The sequence below is a fragment of the Varanus komodoensis genome, unplaced genomic scaffold (assembly GCF_004798865.1).
Source record: "Varanus komodoensis strain SLA01 unplaced genomic scaffold, ASM479886v1 scaffold59_3, whole genome shotgun sequence".
In the NCBI taxonomy this organism is placed as follows: Eukaryota; Metazoa; Chordata; class Lepidosauria; order Squamata; family Varanidae; genus Varanus; species Varanus komodoensis.
This window is the reverse complement of record NW_025336222.1, coordinates 72,066-93,875: the sequence shown is the minus strand read 5'-3', so window position 1 is coordinate 93,875 and position 21,810 is coordinate 72,066. Positions and strand designations below refer to the sequence as shown.

General features: G+C 40.2%; 1 protein-coding gene across 9 annotated transcripts in view; it reads right to left on the bottom strand.

The window, feature by feature from the left end:
- The window catches only part of SPATS2 (spermatogenesis associated serine rich 2), a 40,966-nt gene that overhangs the window by 1,796 nt on the left and 17,360 nt on the right, over window positions 1-21,810 (bottom strand). For 7 of the 9 annotated variants that reach the window (XM_044449608.1, XM_044449609.1, XM_044449610.1 and 4 more), the window contains 10 exons: window positions 17,263-17,342; window positions 16,467-16,575; window positions 13,073-13,122; window positions 10,569-10,830; window positions 9,807-10,019; window positions 7,307-7,442; window positions 3,862-3,920; window positions 2,169-2,278; window positions 808-910; window positions 227-429 (listed from right to left, as the gene is read on the bottom strand). In XM_044449608.1, coding sequence (XP_044305543.1) covers window positions 227-429; window positions 808-910; window positions 2,169-2,278; window positions 3,862-3,920; window positions 7,307-7,442; window positions 9,807-10,019; window positions 10,569-10,830; window positions 13,073-13,122; window positions 16,467-16,575; window positions 17,263-17,342 — 1,325 coding nt within the window. The other 2 variants (XM_044449616.1, XM_044449617.1) reach the window with 2 other exon arrangements.

The following is a 21,810-nucleotide window of genomic DNA, read 5'->3' as shown; positions in this document are numbered from 1 at the left end:
TAAGCCAGGAAGAGCCCAGACTCTGTTGGTCTTACCTGTTGTGGCAGTCTCCACCTTGCTACACAGTTTCCATTTTACAGGGAAAAATGCATTCAAGGTACTGCAGTAGAAGAGGCAGGGCCACATGTACTTACACTTGAACTACAACTGAAGGTCCTTAACCAGAACACATGCATGCTCAATCCCATGCTGTTGACAATTGCAACAGGCAGTGTAAAGTCCTTACCTCACGGTAGGGCTGGTATGGGCGATTTGTTTCATTTACAGGGGTTTCTGCTGGGGAAGATGGTTTCTTATTGGCTGTTATAAGGCTTGGAGAAGAAGCAGAGGCACACACTGTGGTGGTAGACTCATCTGGACTGTTTACAGATACGGAAGTGACAGAACTACACCGTGATCTGGTTGAATAACTGTTCTTTGGATGAGAAACTGAAGAAGGAACAAAGACAAGTTCTTATAAGTAGTTTATGGTAATTCAAGGCAATCTTACCCAACCTTTGCAATACAAGAAACTGAGGTCAGATTTTATAGAGACTTGCATAATTAAAGGAGCAAGTCTTTAATTTTAGATTTATATTTAAAAATAAAATGCCCTTGAGAAAGTATAACCATTACCCCTTCATGCAACAAATTCTGAGAGGGCCTTTCCAGCTCAGACCTGCAAAGAAAATCTACCATTTTACTTAGCAATGCCTTGTGACAGCTATTCCATCCGTTATAGCCATTTTATCCAATCCAACTTGACCATCCCATGAATGTTTACTTGGTTTATTTTTGCAGTTTCCCAGGCTACCCAGCCTGACTCACCTTGTCCAAAGGACTCAATGCTCCTCTTCAGCGCATCTAGGTCACAAGTGAAGCGAGCCACCCTTCCAAGATCCTCATCATACTTGCGCTCACTAACAAAGTGCTGAGCAGGAGAAAAAACATTGGCATGTTAAGGCAACATTGTTTCATGCTAAGCAAGGTTTAAGGAGACAAACTGAAGCACAGATTTCTTGGCACAAGCTGAGGCACAGCTTGGAAGGTTACAACAAAGTGCATGTTACTTTTCCTGACTCATTTATACAGCCGAAGAAAAATAAACCATTTGAATCCCTTATACATACATCTATATAGATGATGTTAAAGTAGTAATCCAAATGCCATCTGTAGCATTGCTGGTGGATAGCAGTTACCAGTCAGTTCATGGGGAAACTTTTACATAACTTTGTTCTGCCCTCTTGTGGTAGAAAGGGGACACCTATCAGAACCACACATTCAGGCTGTGTAAAATAAACATGTTTGCCTCTTTATGGTCAGATAATCGGATTCTTCTTTTATTGAAGCAAGAATAAACCTGAAGAAAGGTCAGATAAAGGTTTATAAATATTCCCCTGTAAAAATATTCCCCTGTAAATAAGGCAAAGGATACCAAAATAAAAGATCTTTCTGAAAAAAGTTAAATGTATATAATAAAAAACAATTTCATTAATCACTGTACATTTCATTTGCATTACAATATTTGGTTAAAAGATGTAAGAGAGAAAATTGTCAGGATCCCACGAGATTATGGGACCTGTCTGGAGCAATGATGCAAAAGACTTTTGTTAAATAACCATTTACCACTGCCTGATTTGTAGAGTTCCACCTGAATAATGCTTAGCATTATGCAGGAACTTCAGTAACTTTGCACTATTATGAGCTCCAGAATTAGTCTGCTTCATACATAAAACAAAACTTGGTTCTCATGATTCTGTCAAAAACCACAGGTTCTTTAAAGGCATTTTTACTACCAGCACATTCCTTGCAATACATGCAGAAAGGACAACCCTGAAATCAGCCCACTATATTCAACCCTGAATAGCAAGTCAAGCCCTTTATTCTAGGGTTCTGGCAAAGGCTCTTCTCAGCACAGGTAGCAAAGAACTATTTTAAGGTAAGATGTTAGGGATGAGGACAAAAACCACATACAAAGCCTGTACTTCTACTATACAGCTAAAGCTGTCTTCTCCACTAGAGGAATACAAGGGTATTGAACTTAGTCCATATGGGGCTCTGGGACTTTATCTTCTGAATAGTAAGTTTAATTTCCAGTTTGACCTCACCTCTGCCTCATCAACCTACTTATAAGAATTGTCTTAATAATATGGCAATCCTCATATAGCCCACATAAGTCTGAGGTTCACCTTTATATCAGCTCTAAGCTCTACCAACTGCTCCTCTGACATTCGGACTGCCACGTCAGTCAGCTTCTTCAGTGCCTCAGCCTTCTTTTGTCGGCTGCCTAGGATTTCCACTGAAATGTAAAGAAGCAGGGACCAAAAAAGTACAATTACACTTTTAGTGTGCCAATTCTAAAGGTTCACTGGAATTAACAAACCAATTAACAAAATAATAGGACCAATTAAAGTACATCCTAAAACCCCAATCTTCTTAGTCTCCAACAGTCAGCTGAAGTCCTGAAGTGCTTCCAGAAGATGCTCAGTGTTGGGCTTTGGAAAACCTCTAGGGAGAAGGGAGTCCAATAGATATGGGCAGCCATTTGGAAGGCTCATTATGGTGACAGTCCTAACTCAATAAATTGAAAGTACTGGTTAACTAGATGCTCTCAGGGACAAACCAGATAGGGCATAAGAGAATTGTGAGCAGCATCTCATTAAATTAATTAGTTATTTAGTATATCAACTGTGCGTGGATACATTTGCGACTGTCATGTTAGGGAGGGATGGATAAGTATGAGTTTGCTTGTACTATCTTCCTGATGAAAGTAGACCAGAGAATGTCTTAAAATCAAGATTAGCACCAGTTAATTATGACCAGAAGACAAGAAGCCAGTGCCACCACCATATTGCTAATTAATCAGGATCTGAGGGATAAGACCAACCCGCTTGTCAGAAGGCAAGCTTCCCCTTTCCTTTATAGTAGCTAAAGATTTTGTACAGTCAGTCAGACCAACTTCAAAGAAAGCATTTTATACTAACATTGCCTGAAGGGTCAAGGTACAAAACTCTGCAACCAGTATAAAGAGTAACATATTTCTTTCCTGACAGAATGGGTGAGACCTGTTTATGGATTCTTGGGCTGTTATAGAGGTCATAGATATTAAGTTCTATTAAAAAGTCTCATACCAAAAATAAGGCTCCGATACATGAATACCTGTTGTCTTTACCCTACACCTATGCTCTCCCTGCTCTAGGCAGTTGCCACATTTCAGAGAAAGAGGCTTGCAGAGATGCAAGTTTCTAACAATTGCTTGAGTACTTGAATCCAGGCAGCAGGATTAGGCACACAAGAGCCAATCTACCTTAATAAACAGTTACTTCTGTTTTAGACAAATTTTAACTCTCAAGGGGAAGGATTCATACCTACATTCACTCCACATTCATACCTGGTTGGAATCCTGTTGCCCTATTGGCCACAATAGGCAATAAGAAGACAAGATACTCAGAATGCATGCATACATGTGTGCCTACACGCATGCGCACACAGGTATGCATGTCTTTGGAGCTGCTCATTCTTCATTCTCACATACAAAAGCATATTGTGCTGCTGAAATGGGGGCTCCGATTAGTTACAGTCATATACTTGGAAACTGGAGTGAAGGCGCAAAATTGCATTTCGTCTACCTATATTTTGTTGCAAGATTTTCTGTCTTTTGCACCCATGATTTATAACTGTAAGCTAAAATAGCATCATATAAATGAAAGAGAATGTGGCTTTTTTTTTAAACTAAAGTGGTCACAAGGCAAGCATAAGCAGTGAGTAGCTGATACATTTAGAAGTAAGACAAGTAGAACAGGGGAAGGCACTGATCATTTTAGAAACTTGATTATTTTCTGCAGTTTCAATACAGTGCATTTAGCTTTAAAAAAATCTTACTTGCTTCTGCTTTTACTTTGTCCATTTCACCTAGAAGAGCAACTTCTCGGTCCATGAGGCTAAGAAGAAGAGAAAAATAAAGAAGTGAGATTAAACCCTTTATAGTCAAGTTTTGTCAAGACAGTGTACAAACTATAAGGTAGCTAATCAATGGAAAATGAACAACTGGGAATAGTTCTGTTCTGTTCAATGAACGTTTAGACTTTGAACAGAAACCTACCAGTACAGAGAAGGAGCCAACAGGTGGCAGCAGAAAGCTTCAGACCTTTCCACAAATTCTGGTACAGCATCATTTTTGAGTTAACAGAACCACAAAATAAGCCTTAAGTTCACTGCCTATTTCATTTCAAGTTACCACAAGTACCCTGACACTTGGGCTTTAAGTTCTGAAGCTTCAAAATTATCTGAAAGTTTCTTTAGTTCCTATGCAGCAAACACTGTTGCCAAAATAATTGAAGGTGGCACCTCAAAGAAACCACATGCATCCAGACACCTATTTTCTAAGACAACTGACTGAGATATCCATTTCTCCTTATGGAAGACCACTGAAGAATATTTGAATATTCTCCTGAATATTGTTTTCTCCCTGCACTGCCTGCGATGCTTTACTGAATAAACAGTACAAGACAGCATCTCTAGAACAACACGTAATGTCCATAGTATTAAGGAAATATGAGCAACATCCTGCCAGGTACTTTAACCTACCTTAAAACACAAAAGAAAATGCTTAAACCGAGTCTCCATGGTATTTATAGATACTAGAGTACCCCCACAGCCCCATAATAAGTAGCTGCCCACTTAGAACAAATCATTCAACGAACTCAGCTAAAGTTTACAACTTTAAAATTTAGGAAGAAGTCCAAGAAATGGCATAGGAAAACTGCTTCAGCAACACTGTTCTTTGCCATTCCATACACCTCCTAATGGAACCCTGCTGGATCAGAGCCAAGGCCTATCTAGTCCGGCATCCTGTTTCCCATTATAGCCAACCTGATACTTACTGGAAGCCCCAAAATACCTCAGAATGTCATTACAAGTATTAATGGGACAATAATCTTCTGTACCCTAATCTTCCACACACATGAATACTGGTGTGTATACTGGTTTTCCCATAATTTAAAATCAGTACTCTTGACTGTATGGTGTTGTTCAAAGTCAGGTAAACAATCTAATTTGAAACACTTTGGACAGGAAGTACTCAATGTTGGGAGGTATTAATCTTCAGAAAAACTGTAAATGTTTCAACGATTACACAGCAAAGTATATCTAGAACCTCATGAAATCTGCCTTATGATGCATATTTTGATGGGGGAGATACACAATTTTTGTTTTATGTGCAATATTTATCTATAAATATATTTACATATGAACATAACCTGCATAAGCAGCACATCCTGCTTTCTGCTATGAAGCATTTCAAATATTTTATAACTGGTAATTAAGTCATAAGAATAATACAACCTCACCAACATGTATTTTATTATGTCTAATACAGTTTCTAAAACTGTGAAGATAAAGCAACTTCTTAAGGGGTAAGAAAGGTCAGATTTCTACATCTGCTTTAACAGTTGACTGAGGTGACAAGATAATTTTGTATACTCAAACTGATATGAGCTGGTTTGCCCACAAGCAAGCAGAAAAGGATTTGATTGCATATACCAACTTAAACGTAACCAGCAGGCTGGCAGCTAGCCCACTTCTACAGGACAGAATTTAATCTTGGCTATAACTTTGTGCCAGAACCAGAGGTTTATCACTCCTGTGTACAAAGCCTCACTACAGGAACCTTCTTCATCTGGCATTTATTGAAGGAGGTTCCACTGGCTTTGTTCCAAACAGGCACTGCAGATCCCTGTGTCACGGAACTGTACTTCCTGGTTTCTGCTGATTCGGCCTTCACCCATTCTCATAGTAACCGGTACACATGTAGACTTATCTCAGCAAAACTGCTGAACCATGCTCAGGTCTTTAACCTTCTCCAATGTGACGCAAGTGTGTGTCAAAGATCAAATAACTGATGCAGGAAGAAAAGTTTTTAAGCTACTAAATCTAGTATTTTCATTTTGCAAAGACGGATGTTGTATGAATAATACCGAACAACTATACTATGGGCAAATACAACAGCTAAAAATTAGCTTTAGATACTAAGTCATCAGAAGATTATTACTATCAACTGGAGGATTGTGCTTTCAGAGGGCAGAGTTCAGTGAGCCCCTTTTACATACACAAAGACCCTGCCTGCCTCTCACCCTCCTATACTGTCTTTATATCACAAACAGGTTGTTAATCTAAAAAGATCTGAAAACATTACTCTCAAATATGGAAATGCTGTTCAAGAGAAATACTGATTTCCCCTCAATTAGCCACCCCGCATAACTCACTATTCCAGAGTCTTGGAGGTTCCCTAACTTTCCAACACAGTGTTGTTCATATATGCTATTGCTACAATACTATGCAGCTACTTGGAGTTAAGATCAAGCTGTCTGAAACAGTTCAAGCTTTACTTGTGTGATGCACTGGATCCCCATACTTAGAATCTTTGTCAGGAAATTCTCTCACCACTTTTCAAGAGGGACAGTCATGCACTGTTGAGTTATGGCAATCCAGCTATCAAGTGCCAAAAAACAAACATACCAGAGACAGCACTTTATGTAGGAGATTGCTTTATACTGATCCAGATTATTGGTCCATCTAACTCAGTATTGTTTGTCTATACTGACTGGCTTCACCGCTTCGTCAGGGTTCCAGATTAGGGACTCCTCCAGCAGGAACCAGATACCAGACCTTCTGCACGCACAGCTATAGTTCAGTGGCTCATTGGGAAATCTAGAGAATGCTGTGACTACTTTACAGCAGAGCTATTCATATAAACATTGCAGGATCAGAATTCAGAGTCTTGCATCATGTTTTCCATGTATTTATTTATTTATTATTTGGGATATTTTTAACCAGTTCATCACTCTGGGTCTCTGGACAGCTTACAAATAAATACAGCAATATAAATATCCTAAATACCCCAAACAATAAAACTAAAATAACCCATGAATGTAATAAAAGATGATTAAAAACTATTAAACATTAAAATATTGGGTGAATAAAAAGGTCTTGACCTGGTGCCAAAAAGCATATAATGATAGCACCAGGCGGACCTCTCTAGGGAGCTCATTCCAGAGCTGGGGTGCCACCGCAGAGAAAGCATAAAGATCAATGTTACTATGCGATAGGCTGGTCATCTGAAGCTTCCATTGTTTTAGTCATAGCTGCTACACCCTTTCCAGTATTTCCAAACACCCATCTTTTAATGTCCTGAGGTGGTACTAATGATATAATGATCTGAGGTAATTACTGGAGTTGCATTAAAAAATAAATAAAAGGGGCTAGTAAGCCCAAATGCCTTAAACTGATTCATATTGGAACACTTCAGCCTCTTCAGGTGTTAGCATACCAACTCTGGAGCTCTGCAAATGCCTGCTTCATTTTCTTAATGGAAGCATCCATTTCTTCTTTAACTACAACACGATACCGAGCCAGTGAAACAGTGCATCGTTGGAGATCTTTCACAGATTTTTCAATATTGGAACCTATTCAAAGAGAAACATGCACAAAACCAAAACAGTATTAATTTATGCAACTTTCTAATAAATCTTCAAAACTGACTGTCATGAATTTATCTGTTGGTTACAAAAAATGGACTCTGAAAGTTTGGCTATTTCTAATACCATTTCTTTCCAGAGGAAGACTAAATATTTACTAGAAGAAAATGCCCTCTTCATGATATAAGGGAGAAACAATGGATTACATAGAGAGGAAGTGTCCAACTGGGCACAGTTAACTTTGAGAAGGTCTCTTTCCAGTATCTGCACAAGAATCTCTAGATGATGTAAAGCTTAGCTGCTAGTTATATAGGTTAGCCTGACTGCCTTGTATCTCCCACTGAGCATGTCTCCATGCTTATTTCTGTGTCCAAGGCCTGCTGAAGTGCCCACCCCCTGCTAAGCTGAACTGCCAGCCACTTGTTACAGCCCTTGTTACAGCATGAAGGTGAACCAGTGATGCCAGGAGCCTGATGTTCACATCTCCTTGAAACTGTGGATAATGACCATGTTTTGAAACAAGGTCTTGGAGGTCTTTCATGCTGACTAGTAGAGATGGATATAGAGAGGACTAAAGGAAGAATCTGCAAGGGGATGTCGTTTCCTATTAGCTGCTGGGTCTTTTCAAAATTCTGGCTCAGGAACAAATGTACCTCAAGGAGAACTTTGTGATAAGAAATATATTTTTAGGGGTGATACATATTCTAAGTCCATCTAGTAAGAAAGATATGAACAGTGAACAACTATTGAGTAGGCATGACAGCTCAAAGATTTCAGTCAATGAACCAATTTATGTTTTATTTTTTATCAGCAGGCAGAAAGACAGTTACAAGTCAACTACTTGCTGCCCAACACAGATGCAACATTCCTATTAAAGTACTCATAATCTTCCCACCACTAGGCAATTTAATTACAATTTCAGCTGACTCTGCCTAATATGCTTTTACCCAATACACTGTTTTTCACAAGAATTCTCTGTACCCCAAAAGGAAACAGAACTGGAAATCAGAATTAGATCTGGAAAAAGACATGTTGCCCAGCAATTTGATTTGGTCTCAGAACAGTCAAGCTTCAACGGCTGCCAAGCTGTTTTGCCTGCAACTTATCCCACAGTTTCAACTCTTTACTGGGCGAGCAAAAATCCATAGTGGCTGCAGCAGCACCCTGACCTTAAAGTAGGTGTGGGAAGTTTACCCAATTGAGGAGAGAAGAAAGAAGCGGTCACCCTCAATCTTTCCAGGGAAGATTACAACAGAGGACCTGCCAGGTCCCAGGCCCTAGCAGAGAAGCTAGCATAGCATCCATGTTAATGTGCAGTAAAAGGCAATGATAACAAAATAATTTAGTGTTTGAGAATATTCTTTATGTGTTTTCTTCAATGAAGAAATAGTTAACAAAAACAGGGGATAGAGTTATTAATGACTATTAGTCATGAAGGACTAAGACTCATAATGTGGAGCTGTCCCTGAATATTCAGTTGCTGGCTAGGAAGAAAAATAAAATGTATCTCTAATGCCTCTGTACACCTGGTACAACATCACAATAAGACAGAGTTCTGAAGAAGCCTGGCTGATTAGTATTGGAGCAAGTATGCTAGTACATGTTCCCCAACTGTTCTGGCAAAGGTCTTTCTGTCAGTGGGAGTGGTTAACAAACCATGAGGTCTTCAATTGTAGTTTCTTAACATTCAGCCCAGGGATTCCGGCTTGTCTCCCCCACAAAAAAGGGGAAATCAAACTCGAGTTTGTTGTTGACTTATGACTCTTGTTTGTTTTGGGAGAGACAAGCCAGAATCCTCAGATGTATTCTTAAGTCACAGTAATAAAACTCATTCAGAGGGTGCATGGTTTCTTTTAGCCACTCCTGCCAGCAAGATGAGCCAAGCAGAAATTATCACTGATCAATCCTAGGAAGCCAGGTTCTCTGGAACTCTGTCTTATTGTGATGTCCAAACAAGCCCTTGCTCTAAGCATCTGGAATCAGATGGCAACAAGGTTAGGATTTATATCTTGCTTTACTGATTACATTTTTTTCTGTACTCTTCAAGGAGTACAGAACAAGGTACATGAGAAATTGGGGCCTTCATGTTCTGTCTTCCACAAACCTGCAAAGAAGGCTAGCCAGGTAACAGTGAATGGGAACAAGATTATCCGGCAAAGCTGATGACTGAGTAGGATCTAAGTCCAATACTGCCCAATATACTACAGTTACTCAAACAGAGATGCACACTAAAATTAACAGCTTGATAATTAGAACGAGTGACATCTGGTGTCACAGTCAGTTTGCAGACATTCAAGACCTAGAGAATGAACAGAAGTATCACAAAACAGTCATAGAGGCCATCACACCTACCTAGCTTTTTGTTTCCAGAGGTCACAGGGACCTCATCCAGCATTGCCAGAGATGGAGGAGGAGATGCCAGGGTGGTTGAGACAGATCTGGAGAGTGGCTTGCCAGGGTTCCTCAGTTCAGGCTGTGCTCTTAAAGACTGAGTATTCTGGGAAGACCGCATGGTGGTAGACTTTGAACTGAAGTCTGTTATTCCATTTTCTAACTCAAATGCTGCTGAGAGGGAAAAAAAAAGTTCCCACTACAAACACAAGACAACCTAACAAAGCGCAACGAAGTAAGGGAAATCATCTATGCAGGGTTTCCAAGTTATTTTTCTTAGGCTTATCCTTAGAATTTGGGTACAGCTCTCCACCTACAGCAGAGAAACTAATGGTACTGCACCTTGTGATATGCACCTAGCCAGAACCTACTTAGTGCCCTAATATCCATCACCATATCATCACAGCCCATCAACATCTTGTATTTTCAAGTGAGGTTTAGGAATGTAGAACAATGGCTAGACATCTATAATATCTTTTAGCTTGTTCTCATTCCTGTCTCCATCCCCTCTGGAAGCCTGGAATACTTTAGAAGCTAATTAAAAAGGCAACTTGACCTCCTTTCTACAAAAACAAGAAAAAACAGACATGAAAAATTAACTCTTTTGCTACTATTTTTCTGTAGCGGGAGACACAATGGCAATAGTAAGGAGAGAACACGAGTCTTCTGCTTTAACAGACACAACAGTTCTGCTTTTTGGAAAGAATCAGAGAGAGAACTAACCTGCTCCATCAAGCACCTCAGGCATTGCAGGTTCACTCTCCTCCAACTCTCTGGCATCTATTGAAAGTGTATCCAAGCCTTCACTGAGTGAGTCTACAGATTCAGTGTCATTGGCCAAGCCATTGACATGGTAACCATTGATCCCACCCTTCTCTGATGAAGCTGCAGACTGTTCCTCTTCAGTGGATGCTAGCTTGCTGGGATCAGGAAGGCTGCCACTCAGCTCTGCAGGGGGCTTTGGTTTGGTTTTCTTCTTTTTGTTCTACGGATTAATATATCCACCCCGTCAAAGAAAAAGAAAATCAGAGGGAGAAATCCTAAACTTCATTCCTGAAATGAAACCTCAGATCATTCTTACTACTTGAGCAGCAAATTAAATACTTCAATCATCAAGTCCACAACAATGAATGCTTAGAAGTGGGATGGATTTATTTAACAATTAGAACTGACAGACTGAGACTAATGAGACCCAAGTGTGCTATGCATGGCAACTGTGCATTGAGAAAGGCTAGGATGCATGGAAGCATCAAAAATACTGCTCTCAGCCATCAATTAGTCTGAAGAATTGGCTATGCTCATGTGTGTATATTCTACGATTCTATAGAAATACAGGAAAAAACACAGAATGCATAATAGATTGTACAATGAAGTTCTCAGAGAAGCAGCGTTTTCCATTTCTAGACTGTACGGCTATGAAGATATGCTTGACTGTGTAAGAAATGCCTTGTAAACTCTTAAAAGCCAAAGACAAGGCTGATGAAATTTCCAGTGGCCAATAGGTAAAGGTTTTATTACCACCTCTTTTCTAAATGCTTTCATGTGACTAGGCAAAGCAGAATAAATTACACCTTATTTTTATCATTTATGCAAGCCACAAATGGCACCCTTTCTTTGTGCAGAAAAAGGAGTTATATTAGGTCTTAAGATTTTGTTTTTAAAGTCTAGAGTGCTCATAGCATTGATTCAAGAGACATATGAGTCTCTTATACATTTATAGATGACCTGAAAGATATCACAGGGTTTCTGCCTTTTCCAAGTGCAGTCTATTTGGGATAGTTACCTTTCTTCCTACTAATGCTCAGAAATTTATTAGGCTAGAGCAATAGCTTCTAACTGTTTGATGAGAAAAAAGTATCCCCATCAGAACCTATTCTAGAGGTAAGATTGTGCACATACTAACAGCACAGGCATGCTCATGTGTATTCAGAATTAAGCAAGACTGAGCTCAATAGGACTTACTAAAATGGGCATAGGATTGGTGACTGGGCATAAGTGTTTTTTTTTTTTTAATTTTTTTGCAGCAGTGGTGATGCAATCTCCAGCAGTAACTGGCTAAGTTGCTGCATGTCACAGGTGGGCTAAATGTAGGGTTTCTGACTACCATTAGCAGATTGCTCAGACTGCAGAATACTTAGGGAGGGGTAAAAAGATGACTTAGATATGAGAAGGAAGAATGCTAAAGGGAATAGACTGAGACTAATAAATCAAGATAGAAAAGCTATAGATAGATAGATAGATAGATAGATAGATAGATAGGGAAAGAACGATGAGGAAACAATTCTTATCCACAGGGATAAGAAAAAAAGAAGGAAAACTGGGCTTGTGAAAAGGCAGAGGCGGCAGAGAGGACAGGTGCTTGTGGCCAGAAGCTGCAGAAGTGAGGAATGCTCAAGTTCACCGTCTGACATGGAAGCAGCAGCTGGTCTTTTGGGCACAGGTCTCTGGTTCATTTTCCAGCAGGGACTCCCACAGATGTCACTGAAGTTGCTTTATCTGCAACCAAGGGAGGCAGTGCACCTTCCCTACACCCAGGCTCAAGGGCTCTGCTCCGCTCGGGAATAATTAGGGACAAAGGCCTATAATAGCAGAAGGAAACTGGGCACTCCAGAAACAAGGCCATGGACAGGAAGAGTGGCTACCAAAAGACAAGGGAAGGAGCACAGGGGAAGAAAATGAGGAATGTCGTGTCAGGGGATACTAAGACACCAAACCAGTAAGCAGATGGAGTTGTGTACGGGCCAGGCATCTCTCAAGAGAAAAGGTTTCAGAAACCAGAAGACTATTTTTGAAGCCAGAAGAGACCAACTTAAAGCAATGCAATTGCCAAGAGACAGTTTTGCAGAACCACACAAAGGGGTCAGAGTGAGAAGACGACATGTAGTGCAGGGAGAAAGAGGGGCAAACCTATTATACTGATGCATATACCGGCTGGAAAGGTTTCCAGATGAAACTATCACCTCAGTAAACATGAATTTGGTTTTAAGCTTTATTTCAAAAGCTGCCAGGTATGTGAGATCAATAAGCAACACTCCAGATCTACGCAAGTCTTCTTGGTAATAAGTATACAGTTTTACCGTATCACAGAACCTCTCACAGGCTCGTTCACTGTATTGTTCTAATTTAGTAGGAGTGATGCAAGAAGCTGGGCTTAGCAAGTTGTGATAATTCTAGACTAAGGCAATATATACCTCTCAAAATAAGTTCAAGATCAAACCAAGGCTTACCCTTTTCTTGCCTGTCACGGTCCATTCTTTTAATACTGCACTTGCACTGCCTGCAAGACGAAGAAATCATAAGCAGAATAAATTACATTTCATGTGCTCCTCATGCACCTGAAGCAGCAAATGAGTGACAGTAGACAGAAGAACAGAACCTAGAGAACTAGAATTCCATGAATAACTAGGAGGGGTACAGATTTTTTTTCTGTTCAGGAGCTGTACCCAGAGCATTCCTCTAGGTAAAAGAATAAGATCAGCATAAGGACTGGGATTTACAAGGTAATTTCATGATATCAGAAATGTGGTCTCTTAGATTTTAAGCAGTTATATGAGTACTTTAGGTCCTTACATAGGATTGTGGATTAAAAAAACAGATTTAAGTTTAAATTACACTTTAAATTGTTTTTAAATCCCAAATAAAATACTTTCTTTTCATTAAAACAGGTACAATTAAGTCTTGTCAAAATGAACTAATAGTTTCGTAACACTCACAAACACTGGTAGGAAAATTATTCAGACATGGGCATTAATTTTAGACCTTAATTTCATGCAAGTGTTTCTGGTCAGTTTAATTACTAGCATGTGTTTCCTGAAAATTCAGGGCCAGGTAGCAACCTTTTTGGATTCACAGGTGAATTTGCCCATTTCTAGGCACACCTGTAAGTTTGGTTTCCTGCACCATCTTTCCTGGATTTCCTCTTGTTTCTCCCCTGTCCATAAATTCCTTGCCTTTCTCCTGCAAATTCTCCAGCCACCATACATTTCTTCTGCCACTGCTTGCTTGGTCTTGCTGCTTCCACCTCCTACCACCACGCACTGCTTCTCTCACCTGCCTTCTGTCATATCCCACTTCTCCTGCCCACTCATATACCCACCCACTGACTACTGACATCACTTCTACATACATGTGGTAGCATACGTGTGGCTACTCTGTTCACTGCAGCACAAGAAAGCAGGGATTTGGCAGACTGGGAGAGAAGTCTGCTGCCTTGCAGCTTCCTGGCTGCAGAAGTAAAAGCAGTAGCAAGCTGTGCAGTGTGGGAGGGATCTAGCAGGGCAAGACAGCTAGATCCTAGCTGGGGCACTGGCAGGTCCTTGTGGGCACCATGTTGCTTACTCCTGGTTTGAGTTTTTTTGTTTTCTGAAGTCAAATGTACAAAGGCACAAAATGCATTGGTCTGTTCTATGCTTATGTGGTGGCAGGATTTAGTCAAATAAGGCAGAGGAGTTTGTTTAGATTGAAAGAAAATACAGTACAGTGGATATATAAATTAACTTAAAAATCTTGAATCAAATTTTAAACTGTAAATATTAAGTGCATGTGATATAGGAACTAGCTTAACATTAAATAATCTGGTTAGCCTGTTGACTACACAGTTCATCTTAATCAATACCTCTACTAGATACTGCTACAGTTAGAGGCCTTTCTATCCACAGAAACAAGCATCAGTTCTCTTATATGAGTATTTATGTTCTACTCAACACTTGATAAAAATTAATTGTTCTAGTCTATGAACTATGCTTCAGCATATCAGTCAGGATTGTTTCATTTTTGTAAAGAATGAAAGAAAAGCAGAAAGCAGCAATGAGGGAAAGAAAAAAAGTAAGTTGTCTTGTGTTCACCTGTCTATATTACTATCTAGGACTCCAGCCTATAACTCCTTGCCTAGGAATAAGCACCATGAAATTCAATGAAACTAAACTCTGAGGAGTCATAGGATTGCACCATCAAAACAAAACTGTCATGGATGCTGGTCAAAAGGGAGTCTCCATATCACAGACTGCTGGCCTGTGGCCCAAATCCAGCTCTCTGGGGTTCTGCAAATGGTTACGCCCCCTTTGGAGGACCCACCCCAGTCACCAATCACTTGGTTCTTTCCTGGCTTTTGTGCAGATTTCACCCCATTCTGAAGTGTTGATATGCCTCACCTAAGGCTTAGTTACCAGTACTAAGAACACTGAGCAGTTTTATGCTGAAATTTGTGGTATTTTTTGGTTCCACACTTGATTTCAGCCCCACCCACCACTGGAATGCATGCTTGAATGTTTGGCCCTCTGACTCAATAAGGTTCAATACCCTTGCTATGTGGGGACATTTTAAATACATTCTCTCTGACCATGGCTCAGTGGTCAGATTTGCATGAGAATTTAGGAAATAAGAAAAAATTCAATGGGAAACTTGATTAAAATCAACCTTTTTTAATTTAAATCTTCTTAAATCAACCCACCCTGTTGCACAGCTAGTTTAAACAACCTGATTTGAATTAATGGTAGTGCAGTGACAAGATTTTAGGATCTCTGTGCCTACCGTTCTAGTTTCAATCATATAAAGAGATATTGACATTTTCATGTCTTAAATAGATTCTGAAACAGAAGGTGTGAAGAAAACTATATTTAGGTAAAGGAATGAAACTAGTGTACTAGTTTCTCTAGTGTACTAGAGAAAAAAGGACTCCCTATACAGTCTAAACACAGTATGATTTAATACCAGGTATGTACCTGTAGTGGGCCCCTCAAACCTGCTCAGGTCCAAACTTTCACTTAGACAAGAAAAATTATTTTTGTATAAATCTAACACATGTACAAATCAAGCAGAAGCATGGAAACTGGCAATACCATTATCACACTACATACAGAATTCAATAGCTAACAGAATTTTAACTGAGTGCAATCTTTCTCACTGAAACAAAACAAATTGTTAGTCCTTATCACTGGAAGTAAACCTAGAATTAGCTATTTCTGCATTAAAAATAGTAAAAAAGCACTTCAGAATCATTTCACAGAAATGTCATACATGAATGTAATTTTGCTCCAGAAAATGAACACAGCTAATCCACTTATTGTGTGTGAAAATGTAATGTAAACTGCCACAGTTATGCATATTTTGATGTCATGAAATGCTTTCCTGAAAGGTGGTTCCTGATATAACCATGGTAAACAGCTGTGACATTTTCAAACAATAGCTTACACAGTTGTGCACATATTTAGCTTTCTGCATGCAGATTATCTCTACGTATATGAAAGTCACATATTAAGTCACTCTGAGGAGGAAATCAAATGGTCACAGGGTGGAATCCCTTAGAAAGAAATCAAATTGGTCACTGGGTGGAACCCCTTACTCATCACAGCTGCTCTTCCACCCTTTCCTTTCCAGGCTTTGCTGCATGCTATGCTTCTCACACCACTATTTCTCAGTCCCTGGCAAAGACCAAATCCTGCAAGTAGATTCCCCCTCCAAATGAGCAAGATATAAAACTTATATCTACAGCATGTATTAGGCTGAGATTACAAATTCAGGAAGTTCCAGAAATTCTGTCTTCTCCACACTACTTATTCCTATCACAGTTTCTAAGCTTGTCAGCCAGCATCTTAGGCAAAACTTTGCTACTGAATAACTCACCTTCCATGAAAGCCTGCACTGTTCGGTCTACACAGTTATCAAAGTGCTGCAGCACTAGGATAATTTCATTGTTGCTCCGGTTAGGGACTATTGCCCTTACAGCACTGATCTAGAAAAAGGAGACATATAGGTCACACATTAACCACTTGCTTCCAAGTCAAATATTTTCCCTGATTGCTAACATATGAAACAAAGTAAGTTTCTGTTCTCCTTGCTGATGGGCAAGTTTCATTTTTGCTCTGGGAACGGCCCATTAATGTTGTTTTCTCTGGCAATGTTTTTGAAGCCCATCCCAAGGCAGCAAGTCTGTTACTGATGCTATAGCTAGAAGCAATATGAACTCACAGGGGTGGTAGAGCCACCTGAGCTTCTCTAAGTTGGCACTGTAAAGTCTGTTTTATGAACCAATATGCTACCAAGTGGATAGATTTTGATCATTAAACCCTGCTCCTGAATCAATGATACTTTTAACAAACAGCTTGTGTTACCACTTGCCAGGAAAAAAGGAGTGTGTGTGGAAGAAAAGCAAAGTGTTGCTAAGTTCCAGTCCTCCACCCACAGAGACAGGGACACAGAAATCAAGCAAAAGAGCACGGCAGTACACCTACAGCAAGCATAGAGCCTCCACAGACCTAAAATCTCTGTGTGTGGGGATTCACAGGTGACTTTTAATTTGCAAGTTGCAATAAGCCATCTCAAACCCTTTGCTAAATAACTGTTCAAGAATTATTATCCTGCCTTTCTTCTTCATGCAAGGAACTCAAGGTGTCCTATAAGCAAATAAGGAATTACTTACCTTCTCTTTCATATTTTCAAATATACCACCTTGAGCCATCACGGTATTGGACTGAACATCAAAAATAAATCCTGATGAATCTGGGGAAGCAAAGAGATAAATGAATGTGCAGAATGAAAGGCATCCGCAAGGTAAAGTCACAGACTAATTCTAGATATGCGATGGACTGTGCAGAAACATCATAAAACTAGGCTGAAGATTATGCTAGAAGTACTCAGCCAATCCCTGGAGGCACCACTGCACAGGCACAGCCCGCAAGGGAGGCAGAGCGCACAATTAGTTTCACTTGTTGAATACTGCTGCATTTGCACACCCTTCATGAAGAACTCTAAACTGCCTTCAAGCAGAGCTCTCAATACAAACTGCTCGGCAATATGGCAAGACCTGCTTCAAATCAAATTGTGCTTGAGAAACGCTTGAAACTGAACAATTTCAAACGTCAAAATTTATGCTTTATCCATGGAGATACTGAACGTCTTTCCAATGTTTGCCTTTGGTGTGGCTACATGTGTATTTAGTTCTATTTTCAGAGCAAACACTACAAGACTGGACAAAACTGTTAGCAGCAAAAGAAGCATCATGTTAAGCTCTGAGTGCCTATTCATACAACCTTCTCCGGTTGCTGCAGCTCTTGCTTTCTGTTAGTCCATGCCAACTTCCAGCTGCATTATATGCTATCAACATTCACTGAACTCAGCCTAGATAAGCAAACAGCACCCTGTCAGTGTGGGCTGTGTGACCTGGTCAAAGGCTAATGACACTGCAAGTCTTCACAGCTGACTGAAAAGCACAGCAGTAGGCTCAGGCTGTGAGAATTAAATAGACACAACTGTTTTTTAATGCATTTGCTCCTATTTTGACCGGTTCCATGCAACTTGTTGAAAGTCTCCTCAAGTCTGCTTTCTTAGCCAACTCAGACGAAGGAGCACAACTCAACAGAAAGGCAGAACACTGAAGGATTCTAATACCAATGAAAGAAAATGTAACCTCCAACAGAACTAACATGATACCATTTAAGATAACTGCAGCAGTTCCAATGCTGCCTTTTTTGTTCTTTAATAATCCAAGGATAATGTCAGCTACCAAATCTACATAGTAGAATCTGTCTGAACACCAAATCTTTATTCAATATTTAATGCCTGCTCTTCTTGCAGACCACAGAAGCTTGGCAATTCAGTTACCAGGAGCTGCCAACTACTAATTCTGTTTAATGCACTCTAACTTCCAACAAAACGTTTACTTGTTCTGCTTTTAGGAATCACACCCACAAAATGGAGGTTCTGATTTTTTTTTTCTTTTTGATTTGAATTCCCAAAGGACTAAAGTAGCAGGTAAAGAGAACTTGATACCTTAGGGTCTGTTTAGGACTTCAAAAATCTATGCTAAAACATATGCAGTAGAGAGAATGACCATGTTCACTTGACCTAGGAGGTAGTATTTCATGTGTTCTGGATGGGGGTTACACATCCCTTAAAACAAGTGTAGGCAATATGCTGTCTAGGCACCTTCCTGGCACCTGCCCAGGTGCCCTACTCCTCCCATTCTATTTTTTAAATTGACTTTTTTACCAGCTGCTCGGATTGCTGTAAAATAAGTTTTAAGTACTGACAGCTATAAAGGAGCTGGTTAATGCATCTGAGTTCACATACCACCTCAGTCTTGTACACCAGGGGTCCCCAACCACTGTACCAGTCCATGGTCTGTTAGGAACCAGGCCGCACAGCAGGAAGTGAGCAGCCAGTGGCCAGACAGGCGAGCAAAGCTTCATCTGTATTTGCAGCTGCTCCCCAGCGCTAGCATCACTGCTGGGGAGCAGCTGTAAATACAGATTATCATTAGGGCCCTTTTGGGTCTTGGGCCTTGAAAGGAGGAGGGTGTAGAGCTGCTGGGGAGGGTGTGTGTGAGTGGCAGTTTGGGGCGGGGAAGCTCCCACTGATTCTGCATTATGGTGAGTTGTATAATTATTTTATTATATATTACAACGTAATAATAATAGAAATAAAATGCACAATAAATGTAATGTATTTGAATCATCCCAAAACCATCCCGCACCCCACCCCTGGTCCATGGAAAAATTGTCTTCCATAAAACCAGTTCCTTGTGCCAAAAAGGTTTATTTATTTAAAACTTTTATATGCCGTCCCTTATGCATGGCATCTCGGGACGGCTCACAATCAGTAAAATCAAATACATTACTGTGTTTTGGACAGGCTATTGTGCCATGACAGCCATTTTGAGGTGGTGGCCAGGACTATTTCTTAAACTGTCAAATGTGCCCACAGTCCCAAAAGGTTTTCTACCCTGCCTTACTGTCAGGAAGTACTTTCTGGTATCCAAATTGAACCTTGGTTCTCTGAGCTTTGCTCCGCTGGAACATGCCCTGCCCTCCCCCACAGGGGAAAACAGGTCTCAACCCACCTCTGTGTGACACCCCCTCACATACCTATATGTCATCAACAGATCCTCTCGGAGTCTCCTCTGCTCCAGGCTGAAGAGACCCAGTTCCCTCAGTCTCTCCTCATATGGCATCCCTTACAATCCAGCCACTATCCTTGTGGCCCTACACCGTACCGATACCTTCCTGTAATGTGGAGCCCAGACCTGAACACGGTAGTCCAGTTGTGGGCACACCAGAGTCGTATAGTGTGGCAGTAATACTTCTCTCAATCTAGAAGCCACACTTCTGGTTATGTATCCAAGTGGCATTTGCCCTCTTGAGCTGAAAACTACTTAGAATTCTGTTACTTCAAAATACGAGGACTCAGCTAATAACTAGGCCTGGGCAGATGGAAATTTCCAGTCAGTTTCAGAATGAGTACACTGAATGTTGGTTCTTTTTCAGGCATGATGGAAAACACACCACCTTTGGAAGCAAAGAACGATATAATCCAAAAAGAGGGAATTCTGACTTGGGAATGCTTTGCCTTGGGAAGCTCATGGGATTCTGAGCTTGATGCCTTCTTAGTTGCAGGAAGGAGCATTGCTGCACACTTAAAAGATCCATATGACACAAATATGCACAAAACTATATATGCAAATATAGAATAATTACTAGGATTCATTTAAATTTCATGGAAGGCAAAGCCAGTCAATTTCTCATTCAAGCCATCTCAAATAAATACATTAATTTGCACTTCACCCCAGATCACTCCAAATTGGCAATTCCTCCACACTTAACATCAATTTGCAAACATCCATATCCCCTGTGCCCATTTCTTTCTCCCTCTTGGAAGAAAATTGCCCCTACCTCATGGAATTAAGCTTAAAAGATACACTTCTATTAATACCAATGGATTTTCCCTTGTCCCAAAGCTGAATTGCTGGGGGGGGGGGATTTTTTGAGGGTGCTCCAGTTTGTGGAGAGGGCAGGGTTACCCTTCTCACAGCAGCTACAGTCCCCCATAAAATTGCCCCCAACTTGGCAATTAAGCTAAGAAAGAAATCTTTCATTCGCATCCACTAGAGTCAGTGTGGAGTGGTTTGAGTGTTGCACTGGGGCTGAGGGATCCAGGTTCTAGTCCCCACTCAACCATGAAGCTCACTGAATAAGTCTGGGCTGGTCATGTATGCTCAGCCTAATCCACCTCATAGGGTAGTTGTTGTGAGGATAAAATAAAGAGAAAGAGAACCTTCTGCTGTGGTTTCTTGCAAGAGGAAGAATGAGACTACTAATGTGATATAATGTAGATGATAATGATAATAAATGATCATTCAAAGCTCTGAGGAATAGATATGGGGTTCTGTCCTGTCAAACAGATTCAAAGCTGGGGATCTACTGGTCTAGCCTGAGCAACACCCCTATGCTAGGTGAGTATCTTTCTATTTGTCCAGGTGTTTTAGCACAGTCTTCCCCAATCTGCTGTCCTCCATATGATTCTGGACTTCAATACCTAGCAGCCTGAGCCAGCACGACAAATTGTCAGGAATGTTGGGAGTTGTATTCCAAAAGGGGGGGGGCTTTTCTTAGTGCATTTATTGTTTTTTATCACTAACACATTTTAGCTTCTCTGAAATTTCTTATTGTGTTTAGATCATACCACTTTTTTGTGTTAGTATCTTGCAAAAAATTTTGTAAGCCATCCCAAGAACTATAAGATGAAAAGCTGCACATGGATAAGTATCTGAAGTAAAATTAAAACCTTTCTGGTGTTCTATTTAATAGAGGGTCTATTGTTTTGGAAGCAAATAAAATTAACTGCTGTCATGTTGAACTCATGAATAACACAGTTCAGGTATGACTTTTAATACTTCTATGGAAGGTTTCATACTGCACAAGTTCTGAATAGTTGCCTTGACAATGAAGGCCACAGCTTGAGTCTGTGAGCCAACAAGGGCTAGAAACAAATTTAGAGTCTATAACGGTGATGGCGAACCTTTTAGAGACCGAGTGCCCAAACTGCAACCCAAAACCCACTTATTTATTGCAAAGTGCCAACAATGAAATAAAACTTGAATACTGAGGTTTTAGTTTAGAAAAAACAACTCACAGCCAGTCCAAGCAAATATATATATACTACTAGTGTGTGTGTGTGTGTGTGTGTGTGTGTG